Here is a 12,739-nt window from a genome sequence, read left to right as displayed (position 1 = left end):
AAAATTGCTGTGAAGAAAGCTGCAGTTAGCTAACACGGAAAGACAGCAACTCGCACCTACAGCTATTTTAGAATCACCAATAAATCCAGTTTACAGTCATGGCAAAAAGAAAGTACACCCTCTGTCAGTTCAGGTTTTACATATAATTAAAGAAGGGCTTAAAATTTGGTGAATACGACCTCAGATGAATGAAATACATGACGTATTGCATAAAGATGAAGCCAAAGTGCGGAAGCAATACACCTTACTGCTTCATCGTGAATTAAGAGGACAAGTAGCAAGTGTGAGCGCCTCGACTAAAGCAAAGGTCTTGGCAGTTTGCTGGTCTGAAGCATTTAGGTGTGTGTAAACACAAGGCCGAGGAGGAGAGGCACCAGCAGTGGTCTTAGAGAAGCAACTGTTGCTGCCCATTATATTTAATAACTGACAGGGGATATACTTGCTGTCCTGATGACTGAACCCATCTTTGCCAGACTACAATGAAAAGTTTGCAAACACAGAAAGGTGCCAGTCGGCTGGTGGATTCAAACCTGTGTGCAGTGTGTCGCCCAGCACAACAACTAAAACAAGTGAAAATATAGGACATTTTCTCAGTATGTAGGATGTGAGGGAGGTCCCAGCCACAGTGGGACACCTGATTCCCCCAGACTCAAGGTGTTAAAGTTGTAAATAGTAAAATTCTATTGTTTCTTGGCCATTGATCAGTGGTCATGACAGTCTGCATATTAATGATCATGAAACTGACCTCACGACCCCATTGTTAATCAGTGGTGCTAGGTTTGGTCTTTATGCAAATGTACCGTTTATAAAGTTGGGGAAACCTGCAGTCGGCCGAGACTAAAGAAGTCACTTTGATGAGTAATGAAACATTTCTCCCACTGAAAACACAATGTCCAGATCAGCAGAATCAACTTTCTGCGATACTGTATCTTTACAAAACCTTTGCAGTTTTCGTGCTTTTGTAGAGCCACTGTGATCCATGCATACTAACAAACCTGTAATAACTCCTGAGGGAATACTGATGCTTTTTTCTTTTTAAATAGATGGTTCATTAAAGGCTCATTTGAAGTAAAATCTTGGCCAAATGTGCCTCATAAACATCAATGACTTTGATTTCTGTTGTTGCCTCAAGCGATGGGTGTCAAACATGCATCCTGGGGTCCAAAATGGCCCACTAAAGGGTTCAAACCAGCCAACTGGATGAGTTTGTCTTTATAGTGTTTATAAAAATAAGACAAAGTTAAAAGTAGTGTAAAACCTTTGATTCAGAACAGTGCAGCTTTTGGTCCCATTTGTAGATGGAGTGTGAATTGTAACACACAGGGAAAAGGAATGGGCATTTTGTAAACCGTAAAATGATAGTTGATTGATTGTTCATTTGCTGGTCCGGCTCACTTGACAGCACATTGGGCTGATTAGCACATTGTATGTGTGCCATGAACTAAAAGTTGACACACCTTTTTTTTCCGTTTTAAAAGCAGACACAATTACGCACAATGTATTTGTAGTTCGTGATCATCACCGCCAGGTTGCGCTAAATCCCCTTTTGTTTCCGGAACACCTGAAAGTTCGAACCATGTGTATAACTCACAAACAAAAGAAGAGGTCTCACTACGATAGCTAGTGATTAGTCATTAGCCACTTACAACTACAGCATTGCCAGATAAAATAGTGCTAAGTTTAATTAGTTTGTTAAATGTGCATGTACAAGACCGGTGACTATGGTAACTTACAATTAGTTAAACCGGAAAGTTTTATTTTTGTGTTTTCCGGAAAATATATAGAATAGCACGTCTTGTCTGCATAGACGATCTTTGCTTGAAGGTAGTTGCGAAGTTCTCGGGGCAAGCGACTCCACGGGAGCGAGCACTGCTGTAGATTACACACTGGCTAGGGAAGAGCAGGACGGACTGGAACGCCGCTCTCCGACAAACCTGACAAGTAGGGAAATAGTTTCACACGGTGGCCGGTCGACGGGGAAGTTTACTGGGAGTTTAACTACACCCGGGAGCACCGTCGTGTCGGTGTGTTCCCCCCTGGGAGCCAGCGGAGGAGGTAGGTGAAGGTGCGTATCTGTGCCTCAGTGCGGGACACTGAGGAATGCTGTAGCCCTGAAAGCTAATTAGCTAGCTAACGTTAGAGGGCAGATTAAAGCAAGACCGAGGAGACCTGCGAGCTGAAACTGAGAGTTAAGACCACAAAACGTGACGTTAAGGTGAAGGTTAAAGCTCTGAATCCACAAAAGAGCCCAAAGCTACTTTCAGACCTAATATATATAAAAAAGAAATCAGAGAAACTTGAATCCTTTTGGGAACACCTTCTAAATTAGCGTCAAGAAAGCACAGAAATCAGTGTTTACTTTTCTAAGGAGTGCCTTAAACAGATGTGTTATAGTACTTTTTGACTGGCAGGGTTAACCTTATTACCTGAGAGCAGTGAAATGGATCTGCCATAGAGCAGAAATCCTCCTGCTCACACTTTTTTAAATATATGAAATAGTGATAAATGGCTTTTTAAAGTTGATCTGATCCTCGTGGTTTGAAAGCTGCCGTTTAAATCACAGTAGAGCCTGTAATCATCACCTCAACGACACAGTCCTATCATGAATTATAATGAAGAACCTTTAATTGTTTCAAAAATGTTCATTCTCTTATGTTTTGAGGTGATTTAGATTAATGAAAGTCTTTCTGACCTTAAAACTAAACTTGTACTTTTTAAAGGGCATAAGTGAGTGTCAGTTGAGCAAGTAGTTAGTTATTTAAGAGTTTGGATAATCTCCCCCAAATCTGCCATTTATGAAAATAAAGCAATATTTGTTTATGAAGTGAAAAAGCAACAAATTTAAAGAGACTGTTAAAGCATTTTTACTGTTTTTATTTACTTTATTTTTGTAATGATGGGCTTGAGAAAACCTTGCTGGTGACAGAGCTTCACGTGGTGAACGGAAGAGAGATTTTCTATAAAACCTCCTGGTCTTATTGTGGCCAGCATGCCTTTAACATGTTCTTTATTTGTGTTTTGCTTAAAATGTGTACTCTGATTTCTTTCTTTCTCGATTGAGGAGCTGCAGCTGGCCGTAGTTGGTCGAAGTGGTTCAGGTTGTGGCTTTAACAGTGATAGGGTGGGGGATGCCGTGGGGAGCTGATTTTGATTTCTCTAGAAGAAAATTATGGTGAGAGCCAGTGTAAAAGTAGGACAGCTAGTGCTAGATCCAGGCTGTTTGAGGCAGCTTGGGCCTATATTTGGTGGCTTCTTTGTGCACGGGGCACAGTGCACTGCTTCTGCTTGTTACAAATAGATACATCGAGAATTAGTTTTACACGTTAAAGGGTCTATTTTATATCCTCACTTATCCCCCATTCTGAAACTATTCTGACTTTTGTTTGTGAGCTGTTTGCTGGTAACTGTGTTTTTTCTGCTCCAAACAAGTGAAAAGCAAAATATAGATATGGGCAGTATAAACATTGACACATAAATCTGGACACAAACAATTGCTTATTTGATAGAGTTATGGTTCATTTGGAGATGTGTTTGTGGTCCTCTGGTGAATGTAACGCCAATATTTTTGGTTCCTGCCGACTCCTGAGGGAAATGTTTGGCTCTGTAGCAAATAACATTTTCACTAGTTTTTGTTCCACTGGGTTGCTTTGTGTGTCTGTGAGTTTGTTTTTCTTTTTGTTTTTTGGGTTTTCTTTTGCTGCAGGTCAGTTAATGTGTGTGAGTTTTAGGTTTTTTTTTTAAGCTGTTTGGCCTGAAATAGGACATTTAAGAGCCAGAAAGCTAAACAAAGAGCTTGACAAGTAAGAGGAACCACATACATCATTTAGATGATAATTTAGATGATTAAAAAAACAAAACATGATCGCAGTAAAGATTTACCAAGTGTCAAACTGAACCCAAATCCCTCTAAAATATCTCCAAACTGCTAAAGCTTTGCTTTTAGCTTCTTCTGTGCTAACTTACCTCTCCATTTTGCAACCATCGTTCTGCAGCTAACAACACAGAATTTAATTCAATAGATGGATTCCTTAAATAAGCTCATTGTTACCAGTCTAACTTTGTGATATGGGATCAGACTGATATTGGATCCAAATATCTGATATGTGGTGCATCCCTGATTATCACCATGTTTTTAAGAGTATTAGCTACGTGTCTCTTCTAGTGGTGAAGTGGGTCTGGACGTAAATGTAAATAGCCATACCCCATTTTAACAAACTGTGCCTGTAAACAGGCAATCAGGACGTCTATAAGGTTGCAGTGTCACAGATATGCTGTCACTGCCCTTAGCCTTGGTCTTGCCAAAGAGACTGACCATCCAACATTGAGCAACTTCCTCCATGTCCACCCATAATTTCCATCATCACAGCCTCTTTTGCTAGCTGTTGTTGGCAGCAAGAGCAAACACACGCATGTGCTCCTGACATCTGAACAGTGAATGACCCAGTGGAAAATAATTAGTGCTTTGTGAGACTCATGCTAATGTTCTGTTACATCTGATCGGCGCCCACAGGCCAGAGTGATTTGCGCTTTGTGTTACAAAGTTGGATAGTTCTAATAGATGTGACCAAATGAGGTCAGCTTGTACTACTTAAGAGCCAAAAGCTCACATTTCAGACGGCTCTAAAAACTCTGAAGTTTTTTTTTCTCTCCTTGGCTCTGAATGATGTCAGTGAGAGCAGATATGTGTGATCTGACATCCCACCCACCTGCTGTTCACACCTTCCGTACTGTGGGGCCACCAGTTGTAATAAAAATACAGATTAAGACGAGGCAGATCACATCCCAGCAAGCTAAATGTGGAGCAAAGACTATGCTTACACGAGACAAGTAACTGATGCTGAGAGTTCATTGGCAGTTTTTATGTCATGCAGAAATGTATGTATCGAAAGGGTTACAAATACGTAGGAATCATCCACAAGTGTAAATGACCCCACGCATGCCCGTGTGGGGTTGTGAGACAAAGTTTATGCTGCCAGCTTTGCAGATCCACAAATGTAAGCTGTGTCCATCATCTGGGCTTCCTCCGTATTCCTTCCTTAATGTTAGCCTGCTGTTATTGTACAATGGTAAAATTAACACCAACACAACCACAGTGTTTCCACATCTGCAGCTGAGCACTCGCTGACTTTCCCCAGCAGAAAAACATTTCAGGATGCAGCAGCAGCTTATTTGATTCATCGAAGCACGTGCTTGTGAGTCCTCAAACATTACACACAAATCACTGCACACATTTGTTAAGCTTAGTGTACGCTGGTGGATAATGTCGTATGCATTTGTAACCCTTATGAGACATATTTCTCTCCATATTATATATCCAACTTAAAAACCACAAACAAGCTGGTTTGTTATAATCGGTATTTTTTTTTATTTTAATGTATATTTCTCACATTTCCCCTTGCAGTAAGCACATTTATTAAGGATAAATGGAAGCTCAGATTTGTTTTCATGGCCTCATTCATGTCCATTTTTCCTCCTCCAGTGACTGTTAAAACTCTTAAAGTTGTTCATTTTCATAGTGTAGAATACATCCATTTATTACCACATCCTTTTGAGCCACACAATGCTTGTGAGGCTGACAGGATAATGATAATGATATTTCTTTGTTCATTAATAAGAGAAAAGCAAACGATCAAAGCTATAAAAATAAATGTCCAACAGCAAAGACTTAAATTGAATTGAACACACATTACTTAAGGTGTGGGTTGAAGCTCTGGCTTATTACACCTACCTTTTTTATATACAGCATAGTCTAAATGGCAAGTCATTAATAGCAAGATTTCATCTCTAAAAGACCAAAGAAAACATATTGAAAGTAAATGTGTTGGCTTTTGTTTAAATATAAAAGATCAGGGGAACATAGTGGGGGCATGGAAGCAGAAACATTGTCACACTTGCTGTCAGAAGTTTAGACCATGATGCTGAATAAATTGAGTAACTGTTTCTGAAAAGTTCATGTTCTCAGCCTGTATTAGTGCTTAAATGAGGAAAGCGTGGCTGATTGCCGTCTCTCCCCAACCCGTTCCCTTTAAATACCTCCACAATGGGGAATTTGCTTTCTCTGATGAAAATAACTTAAACCAATCACCAGTGGCCCGGCTCTGAATCAACAGTCTGAACTTGGCTAACAAGAGTCATGTGAGACTCGATGCAGAGGAATTTCGCCGCTGCTGGTGCTTCACTCATCCCTGTTTCAGTTGAAATATTTAATGTGCTCACAATGAGAGAGTATTTGCAGTGTGCTGATTTCTGTTTTGCTGAGGCAAGAGAAACTGTGAGGGTGTGTTTCCTGCATGTGCTGACAGCAGCGGATTTTTAAACATACATATCAGTTCCAACACTTCCACACACTTCAGCCGAGGTCCTGCTTTCATGGGACCCACCCATCCACTCTGTCTCCCACTGCAAATCTTATTACCATCACTCTGAATTAAGGGTCGTCTTCTGATTTTGCTGATTGGACTCTGAGAAGATTTGTTTGCTAAATAGCAGCACTGAAGCTGTAGCTTAATCTTAGTGGGGGATAAGTGAAAGAGACAACAACCCCCAGGTACTTAATCTTCCAAAGACCTTTCCGTATGACGAATAGGAGCATTAAGTTGATTGTCTGTTTTGTTTGTAGTCTTCCTCATTTTAATTCAAAGGGTATTTTCAGAACCAACATGCCAGACTCTCTCATAGAGGGATTGCATTTTTGACACCTTTTTCATAATTAATCATCACTTTTTTTTAAAGCTACATGTTAAAAAGGAACCCACAAACTTTAAATGATTTGTTGGTTTTTACATGTTTAGCGTTGTATGACTTGAGGTTTACCTAACTTAGTAATTAATAGCTGTACTCTAGTTTAAAATCAGTCTTAAATTTAAAAACAGTGAGAAGGAAACTTTCAAAGGTATGTTTTTTCTGAATCAAAATTGTTCTTTCAAGGGTCACTTGGCATATAAGGCCTCAGTGCCACAGGCATAGAGACTGATTAATGAACCTGTTTCAATCTCTGGTTTCTACAGAATTGCTGAGGTCATCTGTAGTTTCCACAGAAGATCCCGACTCTTCAACTACCCACCGAGCAGTAGTGAAACTTGAAAAACTGTGATGCAAACTGGAAATGGAGAAGGTTTGCCTTTAGAGTCAAATTTGTGTCCTAAAGCTGCATCAAGGGTGTTTCAAAAGGCAAAACTTTTACTCTGAAGGTGAATGGTCTCCATTTCTGGTTTGTGTTGCACTTTTACAAGTTTCACTACTGCTTGTTGAGTAGTTGACAAGCTTTGCGGACAAAATAGCATCTTCTATGCAAGAGGTACTTTTTTGGTACCTTGGCTGAGGTTCCAAGTGAGCCGAGTCATGAGAACGACTTCTTCACAAAACTCAAACTGCCATTTTCAAAACCTAGCAACGAGGGAAATGGCTGCACAAAACCAACACTGTGGTCTCTGAGTCTGACAAAAAGCCACAGAAAGCGCAGCAGGTATACCACTGCCACGACGTCATGGGACTTTTGGTCACATTGCTACAATGACCCCAAGCACATTAAGGTGGTACTCAGTTGTAATGGAATAAGACCAAAACCAAGTCGAGTAGAGTAAAATCTGAGTAGGTACTAGTGGAAAACAGGCATTCGACTGGTCCACATATGTAAGACAAAGAGTCTGTTGTCTAAATTTGTTCCTGTTATTTCTGGCTGATTATGAGCAAAAATATGTTTCATGCTTGAGTAAATTAAACCTCACATTGGAAAAATAAACTGGTTAAGATTCGATTTTTATGACCCATGTGGTTTTTCTTTGAGGGAAGACCAAAACCCTGCAAGGGGTGGAAGGATGGCAGGAAATTAAATGTCATCTCACTGTCTTGAGTCCCCAAACCTTCCAGCCACTGTGATTATTTCACTGGGCAAACAATGCTTGTAGAGCCCCTTAATATTAGCAGGTTAGGCACGCCATTTTTCTCAGTTATTCCCAGAAAGGCGGTCGTGCATCTGAACTCTGTGCAGACTACAGAGTTGTTGTTTTTTTTTTATCTGACTCCTGTTTAGTGTTGATTGTTTATTGCTCTTTTTTTTTTTCTTCCTCTCCACTCTCTCCAGCCATAACTGGTTGTGCCAGGTTGACTGCCCACCCTGAGTTTGTTTTTTTCCCCTTCACCACTATCACCAAAGTCTTGCCCATTAAGGAATTCTTAGCTACACTATATATACTCTGGGTTTTTCCAGCAAATCTTGACTTTCCCCCCAAAGAGTTTTTGGCCTTCCCCCAAAGAAAAATCTTCAGCATTGTAATAAAAATATTTTGTTAGCAGTTAATTTAAGTGGGTTTTTATTATTAAAATCCATATTTTTGGACCCAAATTACAGGAAAATGCATAGATTTATGATAAGTATGTTAACACAGACACTTTGTAAACCTACAAAGGCCCATTTTGAGCTGGGAAAAGCTCTCAAAAACTAATGGACAAAAGCACTGTTAAGCTTCCTGCCTTTTTATTTCTTTATTAAAGAGGTTTAAATGAAATACTTTTAAAACTATATTTTTATTAGTGTTCTACCACATTTGGTTTCATCATATTTTTCCTTGACTACAAGCACTGTTTCTCATTTAAAAAATAAAATAGAAAATAGTGATATAAAGAATTTCTAGCCACTCGACTCCATGCCTTCAGCATGAGGGTTGAGGATGTTAACAAGGAAAGCTGCCACTACTACTCATGCTATAACCATCACACAGTCTTATTCCTCGCTACTCTGCTGTTATTCAGTGAATAGCTGTGAATTAGCACCAGATGCAGTGTTTTATTTTCATTTGGCTAATGGACTTTCTGTTCAGCTGATAGATTCGGTGAGATTTCCCTCAGTACTTGTTAGCCTGAACCCTCGAGTTAATCTGTGGCGATATTATCCCGCCAGTCACTGCATCAGCAGTAATCCCAGCACTGCTCGCCTAATCACAGATATTTATTAAGCTAATGCACGACCGAAGGTAAACAGAAGCGCAATGCTATTATTAGGTAATAGCTGCCAACTGCACATTTAATGTTCAGCTGCAGATTTAATGGTGACACCCAGTGGAAACTACTTTTTGATTAATCAAGTGGTTTTAAAATAGCGTAGCTCATGCTGGTTAATGTGTGTGGGGATATGCTCATTAAGCAGTCGTACAACCACAACAGTCTTCACAGTGACCACTATTTGTTGTGCGCTTTGTCTGGTGCCCACTCCAGTTTTCACAGAATTTGTGGGCTTATATCACCAGCTGCAGATGGTGGCCTCGCTATAGTTTCATGGATCATGGGTGTCTCTTAAGTGAATCTGCATGTGTTGTGCAGCGATGCTCATCATTCATCATGAACTCAAGACGAGAGGAAACACACAGAGGTGTGTTGGTTACTATTGTAGAGATGCAAATTTCTCCCCACCTTCTTTTTTCTTGGTATGTATGTGTGCTTTTTGGTTTTCTTTTGTAAGTGTGTGTGCGCGCGCGTGTGTTTGTGGAGGGTGTCGTTAGTTTAACAACATTTCCTTAACTGCCCCAGTGGCTCACAGGGACCATAGGACTTTGATACTGAAGAGAAATCAGTGCTGCTGGGTTAAAAAAATAGCAACAATGCACTCTTTGTCTTTGGAGGCATATTCTTGGTTTGATAATGATGTAACTCTCTGATAATTTTGTAGGATTGCAGTTATGACTGTCATTGTAATATCCTGCTGCTCATTCTGCAGTAGCCTGTATCGTCATCAAGTGAGTCTGCTTGACTATCGCACTTTGTTTGAAATTGTTTCACGGCTGACATTACAGGTCCTTTAACCATCTCGTGGTTTTGGATGCCTGGGGACAGTAGACTAATTTGATTTGGACTATTACATTAAACAGGAAGGAATGAGTTGCGATGATTTTTTTTTCATACTTTATTTAATACTGCAAATATAAACACCGAGGTCCCAGCGGCTTTAGTATTTTAATTATTACCAGAGATACAACTGATTGGTATCTTCCTTGTTTCTTTTCATCAGTTACCAAGCTCAGGCTCAGTTTATGTGCAGATCTAAAGTTTCAAAAGCAAAAAAAAAAAAAGTTGGAGTTTTAAAAATAAAATCTATATTCTTTTTCTTTCAAGTGTTAGTTTTGTGTAAGTGACTGGCACTTTTGCTTAAAATATAAAGAAAAATACAAAAAGAATAGATCGTCTTTCTTCTCATAAAAGAACTGCGTGTTAGTCTAATTGATGGTGGATGGTTGTCTGTCTTTCAGTGATAGATTGGCGACCTGTCCAGGGCGTACTCCGGTCGTTGTCCCGTGGCAGCTGGGATAGCTTAAAGTTTATAGGTCTCTAAATGTCTCTTTGCTTTATCAAGTTTGCCAACATTTGAGAAACATTATATCCAGTTGAGTATTTGTGAGCTAGTAAATTTGTGCAGTCTGCAACAATTTGTCATTGTAGTTATTGCGTTTTTACATTGTACATACGAGGCATTCAGCTGACGCTTGTCTCCTAAAGTGACTAGTCAGAACTTTAGAAGTCATTTCTGTCATGTACCGGAGGCAGAAAGAGAGAGCTGAGACTAAATCTCTTTTTGTAGTGAGAGTTGACTTGAGGGTAGCCTAAGATTGTGGTTTCTTTGAACTATTAAACTTATTTGATCATAATATATTTATTTTCCTGTTAATTTAAAATCTAAACAGCTGAGGTACCTCTTTCTATCAAAATAGGCCATGCTCAGTCGTACCCTGAAGCAGTAAAGTCCAACCAGGAAACACTAATTTTATTTAATCTAATAGTTTTGGTGTATTATTGTTTAACTCAAGGTTGGCTGCGAAGTTCACTACAGATAAGATGTTTCTTTTAATATAAGCCTTGACTCCATTAAATAAATCATATTGGCGTTGGTGATGTTTTTGTCTTTGTCTTTGTTGTTTTTTAAAAGGTGTACTACAGCATTGTGTAAGAGAGTGTGCGCACATGCGTGTGACTTCAACAGGAAACTATGTGTGTGACTTAGCTAATCCAAGATGCCCTAATAGCTGCTGGACAAGCTGTCCTTAGTAACATGAGTCACGCTGCTTTCTCCCACTTACTGTGTTTTTATGTCTTACTCTATTTCTTCCTCCTTACTGTCTCCACTTCTTCCGTCTTATCTTACGTGCGGCTTTGAAGCTCTGAGCTGGACGGTACATTCACCCTTGAAGAGGATTAAATCTTCTCAGTTTATATCTTATTTGTTTGTTCTGATCGGGTTAGCATGTGAGTGTCAGGCTTTCAATGGCATTCTTATTTTTGTCTTTATTTTGATTAAATGAGAGGAGAAGGGAATTAGTATTTTCTGACTTAACTATACCTCAAGAATTTTTTTTATGGTTTTAATGTTCATTGTTAGTTTTGATTTAAGCTTATTTCTTCAAGTTATTTTCTCTCACACATAAAAACACAACTTTTTTTCATTTTTCCTTAAAATTGTTAGTTGAAAACATGTTGTTTTAATGACAATTTTAAAAAAAATGCATACGATACCTTTAGTTAGAAAGCCATTCAAAGTTTTTATTCATTTTATTGTTTCAAAGGTCACTAATACAGAAAAAGGAAAACTAAAAAATGTAATAAGAAGAGTGTTTCTCTATACATACACTTTAATTAGGTGGCACAATCAGGAATATTTAGGTATGCCAAATTATATTTGGTGAGAAAGTCTACCACCTCTGTGGGCAGGTCCCTGTAATGATGGTCCCAGAAATTGTTTGGCTGCCTCCCCAGAAAGACTTAAGTCTATTGTTATTTAATAATTAATTTCAATCTTTGGGGAAAAATGGAAAAAGGATGTCCTTTTAGACTTCACAGGTGATAACTTAGTTAGATGTTTTACATACTGGAACATTAGAACATCGTGGCACCCGAGGTGTATATATATATTAAGTACAATAGCAGAGTTATTCACACTGAAATTAAATGTATATTTAATATATTCTCTTTGTTTTTTCAAAGGTCTACTGATGAAGACATGGTAATAAATATTTTTCTTTTGGGGTGAACAGCCTGGTGGATAGTAAGAGGCATCATGGCAGATCTGCCTATTGCCCCGGGCCAGATCTACATCGAGGTAGAATACGACTATGAGTATAAGTTTAAAGACCGGCTCATTAAGATCCAGCAGGGGGAATGCTACATGCTAGTCAAGAAAACTAATGAGGATTGGTGGCAGGTGAAAAAAGAGGAGGCGTCTAAAGCTTTTTATGTACCTGCTCAATATGTCCGAGAAGTCCGCAAAGCCCTCATGCCACCCCCTAAACCAATCCTACATCTTCCGAGTGCTACTGGTAATCCATCTTCACAAAGTGCAGGTGCACGCTGGGTAAAACCAAACAATCTGGATCTGGGACTCAACAATCATCCCGCTGAGAACCTTCACAGAAACGAGTCCAACTATCAGCGCTCCCCTTCAGCACAAACTGGAAACACTGCTAAATTCACTCCCCCGATTCAGCGCAGGGACAATAACCACCATCATGCCCCCACCTTTCCCACTGACCATGACAAAGCTCTGGCTGAAGCTCTCCGTGGTGGTGTCCCACCACCCCCTTACAAAGGTGGGTCCAGCACCCTGCCCCGCAGTCAAGCCAGATCCCCAGAACTGGTCAGGGCGACGCTGGACGTGGACACCACCCAATATTGTGACTCTGCGGGCGAAGATAGACGTACAAATGACTCTGAGTCTGGAGATGAACTGAGCAGCTCTTCCACTGAACATCTCCAGGTA

The 12,739-nt window shown here is 39.7% G+C and overlaps 1 protein-coding gene across 8 annotated transcripts in view; it reads left to right on the top strand.

Annotated features, from left to right (window-relative positions):
• The first annotated feature begins 1,853 nt into the window (after positions 1-1,853).
• LOC146497281 (rho GTPase-activating protein 12-like) overlaps positions 1,854-12,739 on the top strand; it is a 65,390-nt gene continuing 54,504 nt past the window's right edge. For 3 of the 8 annotated variants that reach the window (XM_085141749.1, XM_085141748.1, XM_085141743.1), the window contains exons 1-2: positions 1,857-2,065; positions 11,968-12,736. In XM_085141749.1, the coding sequence (XP_084997875.1) occupies positions 12,041-12,736 (696 nt within the window). In that variant the 5' untranslated portion in view covers positions 1,857-2,065; positions 11,968-12,040. Of the gene's footprint in view, positions 2,066-11,967; positions 12,737-12,739 lie in introns of all 8 variants that reach the window. The other 5 variants (XM_085141751.1, XM_085141744.1, XM_085141746.1 and 2 more) reach the window with 5 other exon arrangements.

The sequence above is a fragment of the Neolamprologus multifasciatus genome, chromosome 18 (assembly GCF_963576455.1).
Source record: "Neolamprologus multifasciatus chromosome 18, fNeoMul1.2, whole genome shotgun sequence".
In the NCBI taxonomy this organism is placed as follows: Eukaryota; Metazoa; Chordata; class Actinopteri; order Cichliformes; family Cichlidae; genus Neolamprologus; species Neolamprologus multifasciatus.
This window is presented reverse-complemented; position numbering and strand designations above follow the sequence as displayed.